Consider the following 22,980-nt stretch of genomic DNA (forward strand, 5'->3'; position numbering starts at 1 on the left):
CCTAACCCTAACCCTAACCCTAACCCTAACCCTAACCCTAACCCTAACCCTAACCCTAACCCTAACCCTAACCCTAACCCTAACCCTAACCCTAACCCTAACCCTAACCCTAACCCTAACCCTAACCCTAACCCTAACCCTAACCCTAACCCTAACCCTAACCCTAACCCTAACCCTAACCCTAACCCTAACCCTAACCCTAACCCTAACCCTAACAACGCTTTCCATTTCCCTAGCCATAATGGGAGTGACCAAGAGAGTTGCAGATGCAGGCAGTGTGGGGGACAAGTAAAACCAAATAGAATCCACAATAAAAATAGTACAGGATACAACAGATATCAAAATACAACCAACATGTGTGTAGAACAGCTATAGATACTACAAACACTCAAAAAAATGCGTAACAGTATGCTAACTTTAAAAAGACTAGTTGATTTAGTTCCTGAAGTGCAAGCAGTGTCTCCATTTTGTAGCGTGGTAGCGTTCGTAGTGTATTTGTAAACTTGTCGGTTGGCGCACACTGCTCGCGTTGAGCTTTATCCCAGCCTTATTCCGATTTTGTTCGACATCATTTAAACCCTGTCGCAAACTTTCTTTTGCGGAACTCCTGTTCCCTCTGTGCCGCTTCCCCCTGCTCCTTGAAATCGCGTCGAAGATATTGCGCCTGGGATCTTCCACTCCGGTACCGTTTTCCCACTTTGCCATTTGCAAAGGCCAGAAATCCTCCAAAGCGGACAATTGCTGCACCAACTACATTAATGCCTTGTCCGTGGCAGCTTGTTGGAGTTGCTCGCTAGACCTCTTCCTAATGGGTGTGCCTATCATTTGAATGTTGAAGTTGTTTTGGTTGCATGACTGTGAAAATTAGAAATTTCCAAATGTTGGACGGACCGTGAGGTTTTGGATGTTGCATCATACACCGTCACTGCCAGCCAGAAATTTTGATTAGGCGGGTGTTTCGGTAGGGTGTTTTCACAGCGTCACTTTACATTAGTAAGGATTTGAAAAAGATTTTATTGCTTTAGAAAAGAAGTATTGTTCTCCGGGTTTACCAAGAGGGTTTACTTATGTTGTTGGACACTGAACCCAGAGGAATTACTTACAACATCGGACAGTGAACTGGGAGGGAATACTTATATGTCGCACTGTGAACTCAGAGGGAATATTTATATGTCGCACTGTGAACTCAGAGGGTTAACTTATGAGGAGTTTTTAGATAGATTTTATACATCATTGTAGGAAAGTACTACTCTGGGTTCTCCCTCCCCTTAGGGAAGCAGATGTATCAGCTGATCTCAACACAAGCTTGCCCTTGGAAATGAGGAAGCATCTAGCTGCAGCATAGACACACCCCAAGGGATATTGACTTGTGCTGGCTGGATTTTCCAGTAAGACATCAACCAAAAGCTTGCCAATCAGACCACCTTGAATGATCTGAGTCAAAGACACACTGCACTCCAGAAGATCAGAGATCTCTTGTCTTGTCTTGACAATGATGCTAGTTCCAACACAATCATGTCTCCAGAGGAAGCATAGCAGCTTTTTCAGTTCCTTGCTCAACACACTAACATTTTCTCTCATAGAAAATGTAGTGTTCTGGACAACTTGATTGATCTCCACTCCCTCATACAGTATCAAGCTGGCTCTGAGGTTGGCAGGCACTTCAGCAACTTCAATCCTTGCATATTGAGTCAGCCAATCCTCTGCAATCTGAAGCAACTTGGTTAACTGAAGTTCACCAGCCTCCAGCTCACGGTATTGAAAAATGTTCTGTCTGACTTTGCTTTCAAACTGAATTGCTGAATTTCTGATATATTTTGAAAAAATGGAAATGTATCTCTGAGGACTCTCATCCTCTCTGACAAATGGCTTGATGATCAAGGCTATGGCACTGAAGGAGAGAAGATCTGATGACTTAGGAACCTCTTTTTCCTTATCTTTAGACAAATCTTCAACCACTCTATTGCACATTGTTTTGATACACAACTTTTTGACAGATCTACCCTGAGCACATTGGTCCCCCTTCTTGACTGCATTTGCAATATGACGCTCAAAACTTGATGGTCTTGAGAAAATTTCATTACAAACTCCACAGGAAATCATCATTTTTTGTGTGTCAACGCAACAATCATCATTTATAGGTGAATTGCTGATTCTTTGTACTTCTAATTGAAGTTCCTGGAAAGTTTTACCACTATACCCAGCATGGAATCTTTTTACGTGCCTGGAGAAGTTGGTACTATGATCTGCAGAAATTTTCTTCTTGCATATGAGGCAGTATAGTCCAAAAGGTGTAACTTGGAACACTGAATTGTCTGAATCTATGTTGACTTCATCAGTGGATAAATCTATGGATGATACTGAGGGATTGTTTTGGCCATTTGCAGGACTAGTGGATAAAGTCCTACTACTAGATGCAACATTGAAAAAATGTGATCCATGCTTTTGTAAGGGTAGGGTTTGTCCTTCTCTATCAGACTCTTTCCTCTTCTTCCCTTTGGCTGCGTAAGGATTATTTATGGCAGTGGGATGATTGTTAAGGTGGTCATTACTACTCATTTTGCTAGCTTCTGTTGTTTTGCAATGGGAGGTGTTTTTAATGTGGTTGGCAGTGAGTGTCAGTGACAGTGGAGCTAGCTACTTAGCCCATGGAGGCTTGTGAAGGAGCCAAACCCTGCAGCCCCTTAAACCGGAGGAACATGTCTACGTGGCAAGGTGATGACGCGACAATAACCAAATTTCGGCTGTCGTCAACAAAACGGTTTTGGTCAATGGACTAACAAAGCTTACTCCGAATCAGATGCACCAAATTTAAGCTACTGTACACACTCATTCCGATATTCACAGGAATTAAGCGTCTACACCAGCAAACCGAAAGAGATGCACCCCACAACGGTTGCAGAGTGAATAGTGCAATCACCCTAAAGTTGACAGGAACAAAGACGGCAGGTTTGTTGTCATCAACAACAACAACAATCCTAAACAACAACACAGGATGAGATTCTCTGGTGCTCTTGGTCTCTTGTTAACGTTCAAAAGCGCTCGCGCCTTTTCGGTGCTGCCTGCCCCATCCGCGGCGACGTCGGGCAAGCACGCCTTCCGTTACCCCGCCGGCACCGTCGTGTTGACCACACACTTGTACAGTCTCCTTGACAATATCAAATCGGACTCATACAATCTCATCAGCACCAACAACAATCAGGGAGACGACGTCAACTTGTCCGATGCCTACGAAATGTTCGTCGCAGATCTTGTCTTTTCCACCAACAACCCGCGCGTCGACGAAGTGCGCATTGGACTCCGAGATCTATACAACATCATCATTGACATACAAACCCGCGTTGAAGTCAGCAAGTTGGCCGAACAACGTCAGGCCGTCAAAGCCGCTTCCGTAGAGCAGTAGCGCCGACGTGGAAGCCAATGCAGATGCCGGACAATCCAGGCTCGTGCCATTGAAACACAAACCAATAAAGAAGAAATGGACCACCAACAGGTCAAACAGAGCTTTTACAAGACGGAAATTACGCCTGAAATTTGTTTGAGCTACGAAGGGCTTTTGAAAACAGTCCTGCCCCTGTACAGGGCGGGTGACTTTCGGAACGTGTCCATTCTTACCAGTATCACAAAAGCACAGGTGGTTGCCGCTCCAGCATTGTGGTTGGAGCAAAAGTGGCTACATGATTAGAATTGACAAAGGCTTACATGATTGTAAATTAAAAATTCTTACTTTACAGTTAATACTGTTTCCTTCAAATACACACGATGGTTTTTGGTAAATCTCAGCAAGTTGGTTGCAATGACTAAATATATGAAGCAAGCTCCAATGGAATACTTACTCTGAGACAACAAAACAGTTTGGTCTGGAAATTCAACAGAATGTGCATTGATCCTTGTAGTGGTGGTCAAGATTTGGTCCTGTAATTGTCTGTCCCAAAATGGTTGTTTTCCGAACACGTGGCAAACGTTACAATGAATACGGTAACCCTAACCCTAACGTGATATCCCAGAGGAAGGATATGATATCCCAGAGGGAATACACGACACAAACAATTTGCGGAGAACAGCTGACTGTGAATGTGAAAGCTGTGTGCCGGACGTCCGCAGGTTAGGTGTCCCAGAGCAGTAGCTCTAACCCTATTTGATATCCCAGAGGGAATAGGTGATATCCCAGAGGAAGGATATGATATCCCAGAGGGAATACACGACACAAACAATTTGCGGAAGAACAGCTGACTGTGAATGTGAAAGCTGTGTGCCGGACGTCCGCAGGTTAGGTGTCCCAGAGGAGTAGCTCTAACCCTATTTGATATCCCAGAGGGAATAGGTGATATCCCAGAGGAAGGATATGATATCCCAGAGGGAATACACGACACAAACAATTTGCGGAAGAACAGCTGACTGTGAATGTGAAAGCTGTGTGCCGGACGTCCGCAGGTTAGGTATCCCAGAGGAGTAGCTCGAACCCTATTTGATATCCCAGAGTGAATAGGTGATATCCCAGAGGAAGGATATGATATCCCAGAGGGAATACACGACACAAACAATTTGCGGAAGAACAGCTGACTGTGAATGTGAAAGCTGTGTGCCGGACGTCAGCAAGTTAGGTATCCCAGAGGAGTAGCTCGAACCCTATTTGATATCCCAGAGGGAATAGGTGATATCCCAGAGGAAGGATATGATATCCCAGAGGAAATACACGACACAAACAATTTGCAGAAGAACAGCTGACTGTGAATGTGAAAGCTGTATGCTGGACGTCAGCAAGTTAGGTATCCCAGAGGAGTAGCTCGAACCCTATTTGATATCCCAGAGGGAATACATGATATCCCAGAGGAAGGATATGATATCCCAGAGGAAATACACGACACAAACAATTTGCGGAAGAACAGCTGACTGTGAATGTGAAAGCTGTATGCTGGACGTCAGCAAGTTAGGTATCCCAGAGGAGTAGCTCGAACCCTATTTGATATCCCAGAGGGAATAGGTGATATCTCAGAGCAAAACCCTGCTATCCCAGAGGGATTACTTAGACATCCCAGAGGGAAACCCTGCTATCCCAGAGGAATTACTTAGGAAGAGTTTTTGGATAAATTTTATACAGCAAGGTATATAGTTACTACTCTGGGATACCCCTCCCCTTAGGTCAACTCTCGTCTTCTTCACCTGTCTTAAATTTCATAAAAACTTCGTAAGCTGGTTCGACAACATTCAGTGTTCTTTCTGCACCACGTGAACATGAGAATTATTGATCACTGATAACATCACATGTGAACACCACATAAATACCATATAAGTGATATCGATATTGAATACCGTTTGAGAACCATTTCAATAAAACGCGACGAACACCATTTTCATGTCGCAACCCATAATACGAGATATTTGGCTGATATCTATCAGAGTGGAGGATCCACGATTACCGTTTGCTACAAGTCCGATAATTGTTGCTGTATAAGTAAATGTTCCATCCAAACAAACTACTTATCATCCACACATGGATAAAGCTTGGATCCGAGCTTTTAGCAAACAATAAATTCTTGTGCAATGCACCTTCTTCGGTAGATGAAGAGATCCATGGAAGCGTCCCACCATGGAGATTTTGCCTCGTTTCAGACCGTTAGACGGATACGAAACCCAGTTACCGATCAACATGTCTACCACATGGACCATTACGAGAAACTGGCAGTATATTCCAGGCCTCTGCAGGCTTTGGCGACTCAACAACGACATGAAGAGCCAGGTATTTAGCTTTACCTCCCCAGGCACTATCGGACTTGGCGATCACTCAAACACTCAAATCACAACGAATCACCCTACCTTTGATCCCGTTACCTCAGCGTAGAACGATGGGTCTGATAAACTAGAAAACTGCAACGATAACGGGCTAAAACGTGTCTGTGGGACCAAAGGATAGTAGATACGATAAAAAGACGTAAAACAAAGACTTATAAGCATAAACCCAAGATAAAGGGATAATGAACCCCGATATGCTTGTCGTAGGGTTTTTCTAGAGTAACTTTAACCCTTTTTGAAACTCAGTGGCAACTTTTTGGATCCCAGTGGGATTCGTTAAGTAAAACATGAATCTCTGCGTAAAGATAAAATATATATTCATGACTAGACTTACTACACTGAGATCTCGTTTTCCTTAGTGATTCCATTCGTAAAAAATTAATATGTGTGAAACATAAAAGTATACATTCATATATAAATTTACTACGCCCGGATACCCTTTTCCTTAGGGATTTTAATCTGGCACAATTGCCAAAGTTGGAAAGGCCTCCATATCACTTATTTTCACCTGCCGTTGGGAAAGCCCGCCTGGCGCGCTCCTGGCATTTCTAGATCGATGCAAAATGTCTTTTTGGTATTATTGCAGGACTGTGACTTTCAATTAATGAGGCACGCCCATGTTGATGTAGTGAGGGACGACCCAGGAGTCGTATCAACAGCCGATTCGTAAGTAGAACAAGATTCTTGTTTGACTCGGTCGTAGAGTAAGGTATCAATTCCCCTCCAACGGTAACACAATCCCTTGCCCAATAACTGACAGTGAGGACGATTGATAGATTGATAAGATAGAAAGTCTTGGACCCAACACTGAAAGCTCCGTTTGCTGCATTTTGCTGTTTTCGAGAACGATGATTATACTTCGCTCCGTCGTAGCCCTTCTTGCGTTCGGCATGACAGCGGGTCAAGCGCCGACCTGTGACGTTGCGGACGCCGTGCCTAGCTTGCCGTTTCGAGTTTTGGAAGATACGCAACTGGTGAGCCCAACAGCGCAAGCTGGAGCCGATGTGTGTGGAATCGTGCCCGCTGGTAACGTACAGGGACATTGGTTCTCCTACACGGCTCAAGAAGACGGCTGCTTGGACGCCGAAGTCATTGGTCTCTCCGCAAGTGATGCTATGACGCCGCCTCTCGACCCCATCCTGTCGGTCTATACGGGGACTTGCAGTGCGCTTATGTGTACAGCCATGACCGACGACATCTCCTTGCAGAACCTCAACAGTCTCGTGGAACTTCAAGCCACTGCTGGAACAACCTACTATTTCCTGGTCACTGGTTTTGTGGGTGAAAGTGCTGGGCCCTTTTCTTTCACCATTGCGGTAAGTTGCGTGGTTTCGCGTTGCTGATTGACGCTCTTTTGTACCCTACGTTGGAATTGTATCTAACCATCTTCATCCTTTTTGTCTCATTTCAGCCTTCTACGTCTACACAATGTGAGAATCCTTCTGCCAACCAAATCTGTCCCGTCTGTCCCAACGGTGGCGAGCCGGCTGCCGGCGCTCTCTTCGATGGAGAGACGCTGTGTTCCGATGCCGCGGTGGCCGGCGCAATTCTCAATGACGGTGGGGAAAGCTGCGCCATTTTGCAAATCGCTGGAACCACTATTTGCGGATGCCCCACCTCTCAAGAATCTTGCCCACTTTGTCCCGGTGGAGAGGACGTTGCCAACCCAGATCTGGTCGTTTTCGGCGATGGAAGCCTGACATGCGGAACCTTGAACAGTCTTGACGGAGTCGACACCTGTGGAGCCGTTACCGCCGGGTTCGCAGCTGAATGTGGCTGCCCCGGGACAAGCCCCTGTCGTCTTTGCGATGAAACGGCAACCAATCCAAATCCTGAACGCCTCTTGTTCAACTTTCCACTGGACAGCGTTCCGTACACCTGCGCGGATGCCGAAGCGGATATTAGAGCCTCGGCTGTGCTCAACCCCATTGAGCAAGGCTGTAGTCCAAGCCTTGTGAACTTTGAGACAGGATTCGATGTCGTTGAGTTTTGCTGTTTCAACGGAGACTTCCCAGCAATTGCGAACATTACCAATTGTGATTCAGCTAGCGTCATTACGGCCTTGCCGTTTACGGTCAGCGGTAATACAGGAGATGCCACTGCAGAAGTGAACGCCCAGGCAGAATCATGTGGCCTCCTGAACTACGGAGAACACCAGGGAGAATGGTACACCTATACCGCTAATGCGAACGGCTGTGTAACCGGCCGGACTTCCGGAAACTTAAACTCTATTTTGTTTGTGTACTCTGGAGAATGTAGCGACCTAATGTGCGTCGCGATGAACGACGACGTCTTTTTATCAGTCTCCGGAAGTGAAGTGACCTTTGATACGGTTGCTGGGACGAGGTACTTCTTTATGGTCACGGGATCTTCCTCCGACGATGTTGACACCTACACTTTTGAGATTTCAGTACGTGCTCGAAAGTCGACTATGCAACATTTGAATTCGCGCCAACGGAAAAAAAGAGAGCCGGCTTGCCTACGTATGCCTCGTGTCTTACCACATTCTTTTCCTCTCTTTTTCGTTTCAAAAGCAAATTGCAGGAAACTGTCCGAGCCCAACCGGGGGCAAACTTTGTCCCGTTTGTCCAGACGGTCGTGACCCCGATCATACCGCATTTTACGATGACGGCCTTCTGTGTATTGACGCAGCATCCGAATTCGGAGTTGTCGACAGAGACTCACAAGATTGTGTGCTATTCCAAACAATTGGAGCTTCCATTTGTGGCTGCCCAGTTGTTGCAACAGACACGTGCAAATTGTGTCCGAATGGAGAAGATGTCCCGGCTGTCGCGGCCGACAAGAGCATTCCTGATGCCTTAACAACCTGCTCGCAGCTCAACGATGTCGCAGGTGCCAGCACTTGCGGAAACGTTACGGCTGGTATAGCCAATTTCTGTGAATGTCCAAGCTCCAGTCCTATTTGCAGTTTATGTGGTGCCAGCTCCACCATGTTCAACCCTGACCTTGTTCTGTTGGAAGATGAAAATTACACTTGTGGAAATGCCAACGAAGATACACAGTACTATTACCTTTGGTACCCTCTCGACCCACTGTACTATGACTTTTGGTACCCTCTTGAAACCGAGGGCTGCAACCCTAGTACTGTGGTATCCTTTATTGATAGTGGTATCAACGTGATTGACTACTGTTGCAACGGTGGTCCTTTGACGGGAACCGTCGGTCCTACGGCTACGGATTCCCCGGCGGCTGCACCCACGGCTTCCTCGGACGTCCCGACTACCGATTCCGGCTCCAGCAGTACACCGCAGTCCACCTCATCGTACGTTGCAGTTTCGTTTCGAGGTGGAATTGTCACAGCGTCCTTGTCCTTGCTTTGTTTGTTTGTCTCTTAGAAAACGGGGAGCTCCCTAGGGTCAAGAAGAATCTCTCTACATGTTCATGACGTCTCTAGAGTTTCCTTGTTTGTTAACTTGGATCAGCCATGAGTATTTTTCTTGCTTCAGATACGCACAATTTTAAAAAAGGATACAATATGGCATTGGAGTGTCCTTGCACGCAAACAGTGTAAATTGACTGTGATCTGGCTAATGTAGCCTTAAAAATGGACGGAACAACCTATGTTTACAAACTTATTGTCAGCCACTATGTCCTAGTTCTACAAGTGATCAATGGAGCAAATTTTATTTGTTTTCAGATACCAACAAAGGATGAAATTTGGAAAGGTCGGACGGACAGTGACGTTTGGATGTTGCAACATACACTGTTGTTACTGCCAGCCAGAAATCTTGATTAGGCGGGTGTTTCGGTAGGGTGTTTTCACAGCGTCACTTTAGATTAGTAAGGATTTGAAAAAGATTTTATTGCATTAGAAAAGAACTATCGTTCTCCGGGTTAACCAAATGGGTTTACTTATGTTGTTGGACAGTGAACCCAGAGTAATTACTTACAAAATCGGATAGTGAACTCGGAGTAATTACTTACATGTCGGATAGTGAACTCAGAGTAATTACTTACATGTCGGATAGTGAACTCAGAGTAATTACTTAGGCGGAGTTTTTGGATAGATTATATACATCATTGTATGAAAGTACTACTCTGGGTTCTCCCTCCCCTTAGAATAGACACTAGTAGCCCATTATTGTTGCAGTTTTCTAGTTTAGGCCAAAATTGCCATTTTGGGGTAATTTTGGATTGCCACATATACACAATTACTATGGGATTCCCCTTCACACTAGGGTAACAAGGTGGAGGATTTGAATGGTCTTGGACCAACATTCTAGAGGATACAGATCCTTTTGGTTGTGTAGATCCTACAGTTATATTTAGTTTTTCAGTATTGCTCTCTTCCAGGAGAGTTCCTTCAATGCCATTTACACTGTTGCACTACTTGTCATAACATTTCCACTGATGCTTACAGCAGCAAAGGTATTACCACCAAATGTGATACTGTTCCAGTCATAGCCTTCAATACTGGTTTTGGAGGACCATGTTATTCCATCAGTACTTGTCATGACGCAATTGGCATCACGACTTGATGACACTGCTACAAAAGTGTTTTCGCCATATGACACACCTTGCCAGCTACCTGCAGGGCATGGTCGACTTGTCCATGTAATGCCATCAGGGCTTGTCAAAACACGGGGTGCATACCCCACAGCAACAAACAGTCCATTGGCAAATGTTATATCACGTGATTCCATCTTATCATATGATTCTCCAAGTGTCCAAGTAATGCCATTGTCAATGCTTCTCATAGCCTGGGTACCGTCACCAACTGCAACAAATACTCCATTACCAAATGCAACAGCATACCATTCAGCAGTTGATGCACTCACTTGACTTGTCCAGTCAATGCCATTGGGACTAGTCATGACTCGATCATTGGTTCCACTCCATGCAACCGCAACAAATGTGTTACTACCAAATGCAACATCATACCAGTTGTTCGCTCTGGCACTCACTCGATTTGTCCAGGTTATACCATCAGAGCTAGTCATGACACCATCATTTGTGGTAGCACCCCAGGCAACTGCAACAAAGATATCATTTCCGAAGGCAATACCCCACCAATTGCTTGTTGATGCACTCAGTTGCTTGGTCCAGACAATACCATCACTACTGATCATGACACGGTCAGCTGTTCCACTTGTAGAGACAGCTACAAATAGGTTGTTGCCATATGTAATATCAGTCCAACCATTGGCTACTGCAGCGTTTTCCAATGTCCATGAGGATCCTGGTGGAGCTGGAGATGGTGCACCAGATGGAACAAATGAGGGCTCACCAGAAGGCACAGCTGATGGAGCTACAGAAGGGGTAACAGAAGGAATAGAGGAAAGAGAAGGTAAAGTTGAAGGTGCCAATGATGGAAGCCTTGAGGGCTCTTTTGATGGTGCAAAAGAAGGGACAGAAGATGGAAACACAGAAGGCTGGCTTGTTGGTGCTGTAGAAGGTATTGATGTAGGTTCAAATGATGGAATGGAGGACAAGGACGGTGCGCTTGATGGAAGAGTCGAAGGTACTGAGGATGGCAATGATGAAGGCTGGCTTGAGGGCTCAGAAGATGGGAGTAAGGAAGGCAGTGCCGAAGGAAGCGAACTTGGTGCACTCGAGGGTTCAGATGAAGGCAGAGACGACGGACCAGACGACGGCTCACTCGAGGGAAAAGGCGATGGCGCTGAGGATGGCAATGATGAGGGCTGGCTTGAGGGCTCAGAAGATGGGAGTAAGGAAGGCAGTGCCGACGGAAGCGAACTTGGTGCACTCGAGGGTTCAGATGAAGGCAGAGACGACGGACCAGACGACGGCTCACTCGAGGGAAAAGGCGATGGCGCTGAGGATGGCAATGATGAGGGCTGGCTTGAGGGCTCAGAAGATGGGACCAATGACGGGTTTGATGATGTAGATGGTACACTGGACGGTAATCTTGAAGGCACTGAAGTTGGCATTGCTGAGGGTTGTGAAGAAGGTGACAACGATGGGTCAAATGATGGCATACTTGAGGGTACAAACGACGGTACCGATGATGGGTTCAAGGATGGAAGAGTAGATGGTTGACTAGAGGGCTCTTTAGACGGGGCTGAAGATGGTGAATTTGAAGGGACAGAAGTAGGAACCAATGAGGGGAGTAAGGACGGGATTGTTGACGGTATAGATGAAGGTGTAAATGAAGGTATACTGGACGGCTCTTGTTCTACCATAGGGGCTGACGTGAGTGGGGCACCTGAAACATCCATTGGTGAATTTACTGGACTCAAAGTTGGTCCCAAAGGAATCAATGACGGTTCACTCAACGGGACAAACGAAGGTGGAACACTTGATGGAGCAAGGGGCATAGTGGTTGGACTTGCTGTCAGGAACACTGGAAATGACGACGGTTCACTGAATGGTGCTGATGATTGCGGAATGCTTGTAGTGGTAGTGGGCACAACTGATGGGCTTGCATTTGGTGTTGATGAAGCAATATTGACGGGAGAGGGCTCCTCGCTAATTCTGTCATCCGTAGAGGTATTTGGCGGAGGAACTGGCGACTGTGTTAGCAGCCCATCAGGGAGCACACGGACTGTGACTGCGTCCACCACTTCTCCGGTCATCGCATCAAGTGTATTTATATACATTTGTTTGCGACCGTCGGCTTCCAGTACTGTTGTTGTCGCTACTCCAAAGGGACTTGAAAATTCTATAAGCGAGACAGGAATTTTCTCTGTGAAGTTTTTGTATTTGATAGCCGTAGCAAGGTTCCGAGCACTTTCTGGCAAGTCGTTGTAATAGAACAAAGGTTCCATGTCAAAGCAGCCAGTGCAAGTCACACGGGCCTCCCACAACAGCTTCGTAAAGTTCAGCGAATTCTTTACCTCTACTTCCCAAGAAACCAACTTGGCTTCAAGCATTTCTCGTTCGTAGAGCTCATTGCAAGTATTGGAAGCTTCGTTGTAGAGCTTGACAAAATTCCTTTCGAGAAGAAGGACATTGTCATCTGGGATTGATTCGACAAACAAATCCGCAAACTCCACCGCAAGACGCCCATCTTTCACTTCATACGTATCACTGCAGTTTCCTCGCGTGGTTGGTATGGGCTGAGATTGCTCGGCTCTATTTTCTGACACCACCACACCCGTCGAAACGGAGACCGCAGTCACTGCGGCAATGGCAACGGCTACTCCAACTTGCACTCCAGTAGAGGCGCCTGCAATAGATCCAATAGCAGCACCAAAAATTCCACCGGATGCGGTTGCCGCTGCCGCTGCGGCTGTTGTTGCCGCAGCGGCTGATGATGCAGCTTGTTGTGCAGCCTGAAGCGCCATTTCTCGGGCAACTGACTGTGCATTGGACAACGACTGATTAATTGCCTCTTGTGTGGCATCTGCAGCGTTATCCACTCCACTCACTCCATTGTCGACGCCAGACACGTTTGGACCAGCAATTTCGTTGTCATCAGTTTTTCGAACACTTCGCAGCATCAAGGCCGTTGCCGTAGCGACGAGGCCTCCGACGGCACCAAATGTCATCCACTTCTTTTTCCCAGCTCCATCCTTTTCATCAGTATCTTGTTGTTCCAAATGTGGTGCCATAACAGCTCCTTTTCCGTCGTCAACTTGGGTAGCATTTGTTGACGTTTCAATTCCAGTCGAACTAGTGTTCCTTCCTCGTTCCACGTTCGAAGAAGTGTTAGCCTCGTCCAAAGTGCTGGGGCCGACAAGCCCTAATTCGACTCCCGGGATATTTCCATTGCGGGAGTTTCGACCCGGCAGATCTTGGCCATCCGAAGACCGGATGTTTGATTTCTCGCTGTCGTCCATTTTATTTAATTCTGAAACTGTTGAAAAGGATGAGTGAGGCGACAATCCAGATGAAATTTATGAAGCTCTCTGCTTCTACGGAGGAGAGGAATCGATACCGGTAAAATGTGTACGTCAAACAAATGAAAAACTGCTCAGAGCCAAGAATGTCTGGGCTAGTGAGCAGCAAGTACCAGTCACTTTCTTTAAAACTATTGTGCTTATCTTAATATATTTTAGTAGACTCGCTGTGCAGGCAAGTATGACGCATTAAATACTTCCTAGTGCCCTCGCTTCGAGCTAAATATGTATTTTACTCTACAGTTGAAAGAAATCAAGCTCACTGCTTCTACAGAGGAAAAAAGCCGATACCGGGAATTTGCGGAGGTCAAAGAAATGAAAAACTGCTCACAGATAACATTGCGGGGCTAGTTAACAGCAAGTCCGAGTCAGTTTCTTTAAAACTTTCTTGCCTATGTCAACATATTTTTGTCGACTCGCTATGCAGGCAAGCAGGACTTCCTAAATACTTCCCAGTGCCTTCGCTTTAGCTAGATTGATCTGAATCTTACTTATAGTTTCCTAGATTTTCGTTTGCTTGGTTGCGAAGCTCACTTCTCAAGAATATAGCAAAAATGGCTTATGGTTTTCCACGGGGAGGGTTAACCCTAACCACGCACCCCTTTCCGTGAATGAGACCTACTTCGACGGCTGTCTAGAACCAAAGGGTTTGCTTCTACTACTAGAGTGTCGTGGATGTCGGTCTCATTCACGAAAAGGGGTACGTGGTAACCCTCCCCTCTTTTATCCGCTTACAAAAGTATATACGATCCTTTGATTCCTTTCTGTTGGGCACGATTCTAGCCCGTTTTCGCAGTTTCCCAAAAGGATATTCGAGTTTTTCGGGCCGCAATTTACAACGTATTCCTTGTGTTGACTGTGAGAAGGACGCGTTGTATTCCAAGTACAATGATTGCTCGAACTGTCCTTGTTGCCAATGTGTTTTTCTTTTCGAGTCGCAGATGCGTCGGTTGGGTGTCTTGTATTCGAAATTCGGATTGTTTAGGATACCCCGTGGACGCATACGGAACAAAAATCGCCGTCCAGAACGGTCTGTGTCTCTCCAAAGCGAGAGCGGAAACCCCAAAAGCTTTTACGGAAGGAGATGCTTTCGTCGGTGACATTTTGGAGGACGATTTTGGTCATGTAAATCGAGACCTCGCCGAGCGGATCTGGAATTGGGAGCAACAGCGTCGACAGGAACTGGATCTTCCCAAAATCGAGTATTCCGTACGTGAGGGTTTACGCCTAGTCGACTGTTTGGTCCATGAAGTCTTGCGCACTAGGAGCGAAGCTGTCACCAGAAGCTCTCGAGTGGAGCTTGTACAGGAAGGCTTGGTCTCCCTTCTAGACGCTATGAGCCATTACCGAAAGGAAGATCACACGGAAACAGATTTTGAGCACACGGCGCGGAAACAGATTCGCAAGCACTTGATTCGTTCGTTAGACCTGGATACTAGGCCGGTCCGGTTGCCACGAGCCGTAATTGTGATGGTCCGAAAAGCGAAGGAGTTGAAGCGAACGATAATTGACGAAAAGGGACGACAGCCGACGTGGAACGACGTGGCAGAAGAACTCCAAATCGCTCGTGAGCGGTTGCATGACTACTTGATCATGGCACAAGGTGGAACCTTATCGATGGAATCAACGGTAGAAATAAATCACCCGCACTTAGAGGACGCCCGCCCCGCTTACGAGGATCAAGAGGAATGGGAGTTAAGCCAAGGTATGGTTTTGGATACAGGACGCGTGATCCGTAAGGAAGAAATCGTGGAGGAATATCAAGACGAAATGCTAGAGTACGAAGGCAACGACGAAGCGTGGGTACGGCAAGAACAGGTAGCGGGTCTTTTACAAGACCTTATTCCCGATACGGAGGAACCGTCTCCGGACGATTCTGCCTTGCTGATGATGATCCAGCACGATCTCTCCGAGTTTCTGGTGACGACATTAGGCGAGGACGAGGTGAAATGCATTCGCATGGCGTTTGGTCTTGACTCGGGAATCCAGATATCAGTTGCGGATACTGCAAAATCTCTAGAAAAGTCGACGGACGAGGTAAGAGTGCTGTTACAAGGTGGAATTATCAAGTTGAGGGAGTCGTATACGCGACGATACATCGAGCCGTATCTCGAGGACGGTTCCGATAGCGTTTGAAAAGTAGACGGCATCTGCGTACCATCGGAATATGCAACTGCTCAGTAAATATACGTCAGACGGTGAGTTCCTTCCCTTCTACCATAGCTTGCCTCCCATTGTGAAATCTGGTACCATGAATCTCGGACCGATTTTCAAACGAAAAGAGAAAATTCGCTATTTGGGATGAGCAGGGCTGAAAATTACGCTATTTGGGAAAACATACACTGATTCAAAGTGTTTTTATTCTCGCGGGAAATACTTTTTAAGTAAAAGTTTTAGTTAAGAACAACTCTATATCCTATGTATAGCCATGTGGATTCAATTTCGCAGTTCCCTCCATTATATTTTCGATTCTCCACCTAGCAGCCTACTCATTCTTTATAGAACACACCTCCCGACGAACAAAACTGGTCTGAGGTATTGAGCAGCGGCGACGAAAAGGATCAAGTGCAGAAAGCAACGCAAGGCGTCGAGAGTAAGTGGGATCAGAGCGAATTCATACTGTCACATAGGGTTGTTGGGCTATCCCGTCACGACGGCTTTTACTCGCAAGCCGCCGAAGAGATGCGTCAAGCTATCGAGTGGCCGTGATCGAGACGTTGTGCATATCGCCACCATGTGGTATCCTTCTTACGGCCCTTCCTGGTTTTTCCAAGCCTTTTTTGGCAAGAGCTGCAGCCGGAGCTTGTAACGTAGCATTCTTATTGCTTGCACCCGCCGGCATTACGCGTCGTCATACATCGGCAAAGCTGAAGCAATTGTTTGTCGAACGTTTGCTTGGGCCCACTCGGACACGACTATACGCCATCTTGCAATGCTAGTCCCTTGGAAGCGACCATCAGAGAAGACAAGATACGCGCTCTTTTGGTAGAGCAACTACAGTACAAAAGTGTATCTTTTCCCAAATAGCGTAATTTTCAGCCCTGCTCATCCCGAATAGCGAATTTTCTCAAACGAAAACTCGATGCGCGCGGTGACTGTGATTCTCTCACAGTGAATGTCTGAACTGTAAATTAACTCACACTAAGAGCGGAGTGGTCATTGCCTTATAGTACCCGTGACTGCACGCGTGTCGCAACGGCTAGCTAGTCGGTGAGTTTCCCGAGGTTTTCCCATTCGTGCTAACCGTGACGTGACCGTGAACGGCTTTTATCGTCCGATTCGTTTGTACCGTCGTTACTCGCTCCGTAATAGCTCGTGTGGTACCCAAAGGAGCTTCTCTGTGTCGAGATACAAACGGTCTCTACTAGAGTAGAAAGCTAATTGTAAAAAGAGAAGTCCACTTTTCCGTATTGACTGTGAATACTCTAAAACAAGTACATCCCTTTGCCCTCGTATGTCGAACCAAGCAGGCAAATCGGCAATGCAGACCGGTGATGAAGAGGACTCGGACTTGACGGATCTCCTCCAGAATCAAATGGGCGGCAGCAATACTACCAGCGGGACGGAGACGGCACGCTTCAATCTCGACCACTTAACCCAAGGCAAAATGAGTCTTTCACCCCGCAACACCTCTTCCAAGAAGGCGGCATTTCTTGATGTGGCTTCAAGCTATATTTCCATGCTTTGTCACTATTACCCCGGGCTTTGCGGTTTTTTCGTTTTTCTCGGCATTGCTGCTACCCTTGCACTCTTGTCGAATCTCTTCTTCAACCCTACCGAAAACCTCGGTGTGATCAAGCACGATCATTCGAATATCAAGTCGGTGTACGATGTTAAAATGGGTCAGATCGACCACTGGTGCTTGAAAGGCGACAACGACAGCTGCCGATGTGAAGACCCCTTGAATCCTATTAGTCGAGCGGACCACAAATCCTGGGTTCAAGCCTTCAAAGCGAATCGCAGACTCGTCAAAGAATTCCAAGATCCCATCAAGGCAGCCACCCTGGACGTGGCCTTTCTGGGGGAATCAGTCATTGAAGAGATGGATGGGCGCTGGATGGGTCGCAATCGATCCGCTGGTCTCGGCAATATTGGCAAAACGTTCAAGGCGCACTTTTCGAAGCAGAAGGGAGGCACTCTAGAAGGAGTAGCCTTGGGAATAGCTGGCGATACAGCGCCCAACGTGTTGTGGAGACTTATGCACGGAGAGATGACCGACTACTTTAATCCAAAGGTTTGGTGGATCGGTCTAGGAATGAATGATCTGTCCCGAATGCAGTGCTCGGAGGAGGTGGTTGTCCTCGGCATACTGCGAGTTGTCGAAGAAATTTTGGAAAAGAAGCCCAATGCTCGCATCGTAATCAATTCGCTTCTGCCAATGGTCAGTGCTCGAAGCGGAGCCTATCCAATTATCAGTGATTACCAGGACTCCTTGGCCGCTAACTCCACAGTCACCCGAAAGAAGCGAAGTGGAACGGCGAACGCCGCATTTACGGTCCCTGTTGAAAACCGGCTTCTCAAGAGCAAAGATAAGGAAAAAGAAGTCGTAAGGCCCAAGCGTGCGCCCACCGAGGAAGAAAAAGATGCAGCAGCACAAGAAGAAGAAGAAGCTCGCGATAAGGCGGCACGTCGTAAGCGCAAGAAAATTGTTCGCAAGCAAAAAGACCCCGTTAATCCAATTATGAAAGACCGCCAGCGTATAAAAAAATACACTCCCGGGACACTGCATTTGAGGCAAAACAAAATTCCATTGTGGAACTCTGTTCGTGCCATCAACGCCCAACTTCGTAAGTTCGCCGGGAAACAAGATCGCGTATCTTTCTTTGATGCCACGGATATTTTTGCCACCCGCGAAGATGGGCAGCGCTATGTGCTACAGAGTGACCGAATCAGCGCTCGTGGTCACCCGACGAATCGTGGATACATGCTGTGGTACGTTTTCGGGCTAGGTACAACACCTTCGTTCGATCGCATCTTTAACACTGTGCACTCTTTCTGTATCCACGCATCAGGGAAGACGCCATTGTGAAACGTTTGGACGACGTTCTAACCAAAATGCGACGCGATCAACCAGATCTCTTTAGTATTCCTACCTTTCAAAATGATGATGACAGCATGGACATTACGCAAGAAACTGGAGATGGGTATTCCGCGGAAGGCGACGATTTTGAGGACGACGCTTTCGGCTACCAGGAGGACGATTTTATTGCAGAAAACAGGGAAGTCGATAGCGAAAACACTGGATCGTCAGAATTTGCGCCGCCGAAGGATGGCGGTGTCCCGGACAGTATGGATGATGAACGTAGTGATGATGTGTAAGAAGGTTCTCTTTGACGGTTGGCACAATGCAATTTCTTTAGTAGTGATCTTTTTCTTGTGGATACATATCGTAGTCCGTGCAAACGAAAGATTTGAAACACTTCAGGGAGACGATGATTACGTGCCATACTTCTAAATATGATCACTCTAAAAAGGCGCACACACAAAGGATGCTTCGATTTTACAGACTGACATGAAAAACATATGTAAAAGAATCAACGATCTCTAGCAGATGGAGTGGAGAACAAGGGACTGCCGGTACCTCAATTCCAGCACTTTAGCAACATCCAGGCTTTTGTCCCTCCCTTTTTTCACCAGCTGACGACAAATTCACCGTTCGATGATCTCCAGCAGCGGAAGCACTGTCTGTACTCGGAGCTCCTCGAATGGAAGGGGTGCCTTCGAATTCATCGATTCTCTTGTGCTTGATGGTCGTCGCAAGTGCTGTAAACGTTCTTTCGACGTTGTGACCCGTCAGGGCTGAAGTCTCAAAGAACTGCACACCGTATTCGTCCGCAAGCAGCTTGCCCTCGTCGTACGTGACGACCCGGTCGTTGTCAAGATCACTTTTGTTTCCGCATAGGACAATGTCACAGTCCGGTGGTGCTCTAGTTTTGATATCTCGCATCCACCCGATGACATGGTCAAAAGAAGGGCGATTAGAAATATCGTAAGTGAGTACAAAACCATCGGCACGGCCAAAGAAATTCGAAGTCAAACTACGAAAGCGCTCTTGCCCTGCTGTGTCCCAGAGCTGCAACCGCATTTGGGCGCCCTCGATCTGTAACAAACCAAATCGGAGCGTCAGATAGGGGCATAAAGAGACTTCCTTGCTTCCACTTTGGACACGTAAATCATACCTTCACCATTTTATCTCTGTAGTCAACACCTATCGTCGTTACAAACTTTGTCGAAAAGACATTTTGGTCAAACCGTAACACTAAGGACGTCTTTCCACAAGCCGAATCTCCGACCATCAACAACCTGTGTGGATTCGAAGAGCATAAGAGTGAGACTCCCGCGCCTTTCTGATGTGAACAACCGATTTATCTCGCCGCACAACTGTTGCAAGACAGAATTGTCCTTCTCGAGATCTTTTCTCTTTTGGCTAGCCCGCAACTACCTTCACAGGAACCAAGACATACCTGACGATATAGGCGCCTTTGGCACCCAATTGAAGCGGACGCGGTTGGCCTCCGTTGTTTTCCATGGTGCCTTCGCTCGTTTGTGTTGGCGGAGTGTTTGCTGCTGTCAGAAATTCGAAATGGAGAAGAAATAACGGTTATATAACGTTGACCAGTGCAAAACCATAGTTTGACATAAGTAAATAGCAATGAGAACGGGAACACAGCGGACACGCCAGCCATCCTATCGTGTGGAAAAAGCCGTCTAGTTTCCATCGCTCCTCACCTCGATCATGGCGACCTTCCCGGCCCTGCTTACCTTCCTTTCCCAGTTTGGCTTGTCAGAGCTAACAGAAAGGGAACCCTGTACGGAGCTGCACCGGTTTGAATGGAGAAGAAAAAACTCGAGAACAAACGGAAGAGGTCTTTCGACTGACAGTGACACAATCTGCAGAGTCAACGGCCTTTGTCTCTCGCTGTTATGGAAAAATGAGAAATTCTAAATTGAAAGTCTGGAACGACAAAATTTCCGACTTACCTTGTTCTATGTCTTACTCGGAAAATGGCGATTGAGGAACCGACACCAAATAGGAATCTGGCATCTCTTGTCATCATCACCATTTTATGTATGCCAGATCGCATTTCGGAACTGTGACGGAATCGCTACCGATTTGGACCGGTAGTGTCACTGTCAACTCCAGTCCCCGCAAACAAAATTGCCTTTGTAAACACGGGACCTTCTGGACCCAGGCGATAGTCGAAACATAAGTAAGTGCAGCGCTGATCGACTGGAGAAAGTATACGGAGACCTTGCCACCCTCGTTGCTCGCATGGAGTTCAGCATATTCTTTTGAGCTGTACACTGGTCTAGAAAAATTGCAAACCTAAAATGGACGAGAAAAGTGAGACTAGTGCTGCTTCCAGCTGGCGAAGCACTTGGGACGACGAAGTGGAGGGGGCATATCGATCTCGCACACCACCAAATCATCCGCCGCAGGTTTTCTCGTTTATGCAGCAACAAGGGGGGTTGTCGGGATTGTCACCGGATTCGCTCGAGCCCGACGGCAATATGACGGACCAGAACATTGCGATTGAAACCAATTCTGCGTCGGTCCCTGCAGATCAGGAGCGCCAGATTCTACTTCTCATGTTGCTGGCACAAGTCTGTGCCCTTCACGACCCTACTCCGCGAACATTCACTGTCCACGTACTAGAACTTTTTGAAAGGGGAATTCTAGATCGCCAATCGATTCACTTTTTGTTTGATCTCGGGTTGGTCCCTTCGTCTTCCCCGTCCAGGTTTTTGTCGTCCAATGCGAATATACATGGTGATCCATTGGCAGATCAAGGAGAAGAAGAATCCAGTAAACAGACTGCCATAGCGCTTTCAACAAAACCATTCTATCGTCAAAGATCACTCGAAGCATCGGCAATTCGGTCTTCGCTCGAACACGAGGAACGGCAGAGAGTTACGACAAACTCCGCGACCAAGTCGGACCCGTATGTAGCAGCAACAACCCTGCCGTGGTCTGCGGAGCATCACCCTCTATCTTTGTCACGGTATAAACGGGAATTTGATGAAGTAGGACTACTGTCATCTGGATCATTTGGACAGGTATTTCGAGCGACGAATAAAATGGATGGGTTCAACTACGCAGTAAAACGAGTTCCATTCAACGCCACTGGCTTTTCCAGTGATTCAGTACAGCAGGTTGTCCGAGAGGTACATTGTCTTGCTGTGTGCGATCACCCTAATGTGGTCCGATATTATACAAGCTGGCTGGAGCCGAGTTGGATGACTGGGAGTGGAACATCGAACGCAATATCTGATCTGAATAATCATCCGCGCCTTCTTGCGGATATTGAGAGTGCCTTTTCGGGCGACAATCCACAAAGGCTATCGGACACGTTACAAGCGTACTTTCAGGATCCCGTTTTTAGCGATCGTCCGCGGCGGAGATTCTCACTGGATGGTTCAAACGCTGGAGATACAGAGGAATTTAGTTTGTGGACCATTGACCAGACTCAGGACGACTCGGTCATCGGTATGAAATGGCATCGACGAAGTTTACGTCATCCCTCTAATTCAAATCAGCTTTCACAAAAGTCAGGTAGAGCACGAAAAGGAAAAAAAGCCGCGGGGCCAAGCTACCAATACCAAATATGTTTGTATATTCAAATGCAATTGTGCCACCCTGCAACACTGGCCGACTGGATTCGTGAGCGCAATCGAAAGCTTCACGACGAACATGCTGGAAACCGTCTTGTTTTTGCCGCCGATATTTTTTCTCAGCTTTGCGACGGTTTGGCGCATGTGCATTCGAAAGGGATTGTTCATCGCGATTTAAAGCCTGCAAACGTTTTTGCCAGCCAAGACGAAAAGGTGCAGTTCAAGATTGGGGATTTTGGACTTAGCAAGATGATTGAGTCGTTACAAACAAACAAGGGCGCGAACCAAGGGAAGGGATGGAAAGCATCACAACCGCTACACTTGTTACTCAAGCATGGAGAGGCAGCTTTTTTGTATGATTCTCAGATAGAAAGAACTTGTGGGAACGACACATGGCGCGACCCGTTAACAGCGGGAGTTGGCACAGCATCGTATGCTGCCCCTGAGCAAGTTTCCTCTGGGTCTTATGGGAAGGAAGCAGATATTTTCAGTCTAGGATTGATTTGATTGGAGCTTTTGTGCTGCTTTTCAACCGAGCATGAAAGAATTCAAACTTTTCACGACTGTCGGTACCAGCGAAGTCTTCCCCTCGACCTTGAACAGTATTCGTTGGTGTCCGACGTTATTCTGAAATGTACCGAGCCCGACCCAAGACGGCGACCTACTGCAGCGGAACTTTGTAGCTTCAATATAAACCCTGAGACCGCAGAAAATAGTCGAAATCCAAACGACGTGGAAGCGCTACTTAGGA

The 22,980-nt window shown here is 46.9% G+C and overlaps 7 protein-coding genes across 7 annotated transcripts; 6 read left to right on the forward strand and 1 right to left on the reverse strand.

Moving 5' to 3' along the window:
* Positions 1-2,995: 2,995 nt before the first annotated feature.
* On the forward strand, positions 2,996-3,685 carry PHATRDRAFT_bd1248 (predicted protein; the record flags this gene model as incomplete). The annotated part of the gene is made up of 2 exons (XM_002176205.1): positions 2,996-3,399; positions 3,427-3,685. The coding sequence occupies 2 exons, from the start codon at positions 2,996-2,998 to the stop codon at positions 3,683-3,685; spliced, it is 663 nt and encodes a 220-aa protein (XP_002176241.1).
* Positions 3,686-6,641: 2,956 nt separating this feature from the next.
* PHATRDRAFT_bd1249 (predicted protein) lies at positions 6,642-9,149 on the forward strand (the record flags this gene model as incomplete). The annotated part of the gene is made up of 3 exons (XM_002176206.1): positions 6,642-7,109; positions 7,205-8,203; positions 8,328-9,149. 3 exons carry the CDS (start codon positions 6,642-6,644, stop codon positions 9,147-9,149), a joined length of 2,289 nt encoding a protein of 762 aa, XP_002176242.1.
* Positions 9,150-10,881: 1,732 nt separating this feature from the next.
* On the forward strand, positions 10,882-11,946 carry PHATRDRAFT_bd439 (predicted protein; the record flags this gene model as incomplete). The annotated part of the gene is made up of 2 exons (XM_002176207.1): positions 10,882-11,809; positions 11,831-11,946. Coding segments are annotated over 2 exons (1,044 nt in total), but the record flags the coding sequence as incomplete, so codon positions are not given.
* Positions 11,947-14,504: 2,558 nt separating this feature from the next.
* PHATRDRAFT_bd1251 (predicted protein) lies at positions 14,505-16,425 on the forward strand (the record flags this gene model as incomplete). The annotated part of the gene is made up of 3 exons (XM_002176208.1): positions 14,505-15,653; positions 16,119-16,209; positions 16,247-16,425. 3 exons carry the CDS (start codon positions 14,505-14,507, stop codon positions 16,423-16,425), a joined length of 1,419 nt encoding a protein of 472 aa, XP_002176244.1.
* A 645-nt stretch (positions 16,426-17,070) lies between these two features.
* Positions 17,071-18,935, forward strand: PHATRDRAFT_bd1252 (predicted protein; the record flags this gene model as incomplete). The annotated part of the gene is made up of 2 exons (XM_002176209.1): positions 17,071-18,548; positions 18,629-18,935. The coding sequence occupies 2 exons, from the start codon at positions 17,071-17,073 to the stop codon at positions 18,933-18,935; spliced, it is 1,785 nt and encodes a 594-aa protein (XP_002176245.1).
* A 277-nt stretch (positions 18,936-19,212) lies between these two features.
* Positions 19,213-20,145, reverse strand: PtRabX1 (predicted protein; the record flags this gene model as incomplete). The annotated part of the gene is made up of 3 exons (XM_002176212.1): positions 19,213-19,716; positions 19,796-19,919; positions 20,081-20,145. 3 exons carry the CDS (start codon positions 20,143-20,145, stop codon positions 19,213-19,215), a joined length of 693 nt encoding a protein of 230 aa, XP_002176248.1.
* A 1,472-nt stretch (positions 20,146-21,617) lies between these two features.
* On the forward strand, positions 21,618-22,736 carry PHATRDRAFT_bd165 (predicted protein; the record flags this gene model as incomplete). The annotated part of the gene is made up of 3 exons (XM_002176210.2): positions 21,618-21,849; positions 22,186-22,489; positions 22,604-22,736. Coding segments are annotated over 3 exons (669 nt in total), but the record flags the coding sequence as incomplete, so codon positions are not given.
* Positions 22,737-22,980: the final 244 nt, after the last annotated feature.

The sequence above is a fragment of the Phaeodactylum tricornutum genome, genomic scaffold, assembly GCF_000150955.2.
Source record: "Phaeodactylum tricornutum CCAP 1055/1 PHATR_bd_25x34 genomic scaffold, whole genome shotgun sequence".
NCBI classification, from domain to species: Eukaryota; Bacillariophyta; class Bacillariophyceae; order Surirellales; family Neidiaceae; genus Phaeodactylum; species Phaeodactylum tricornutum.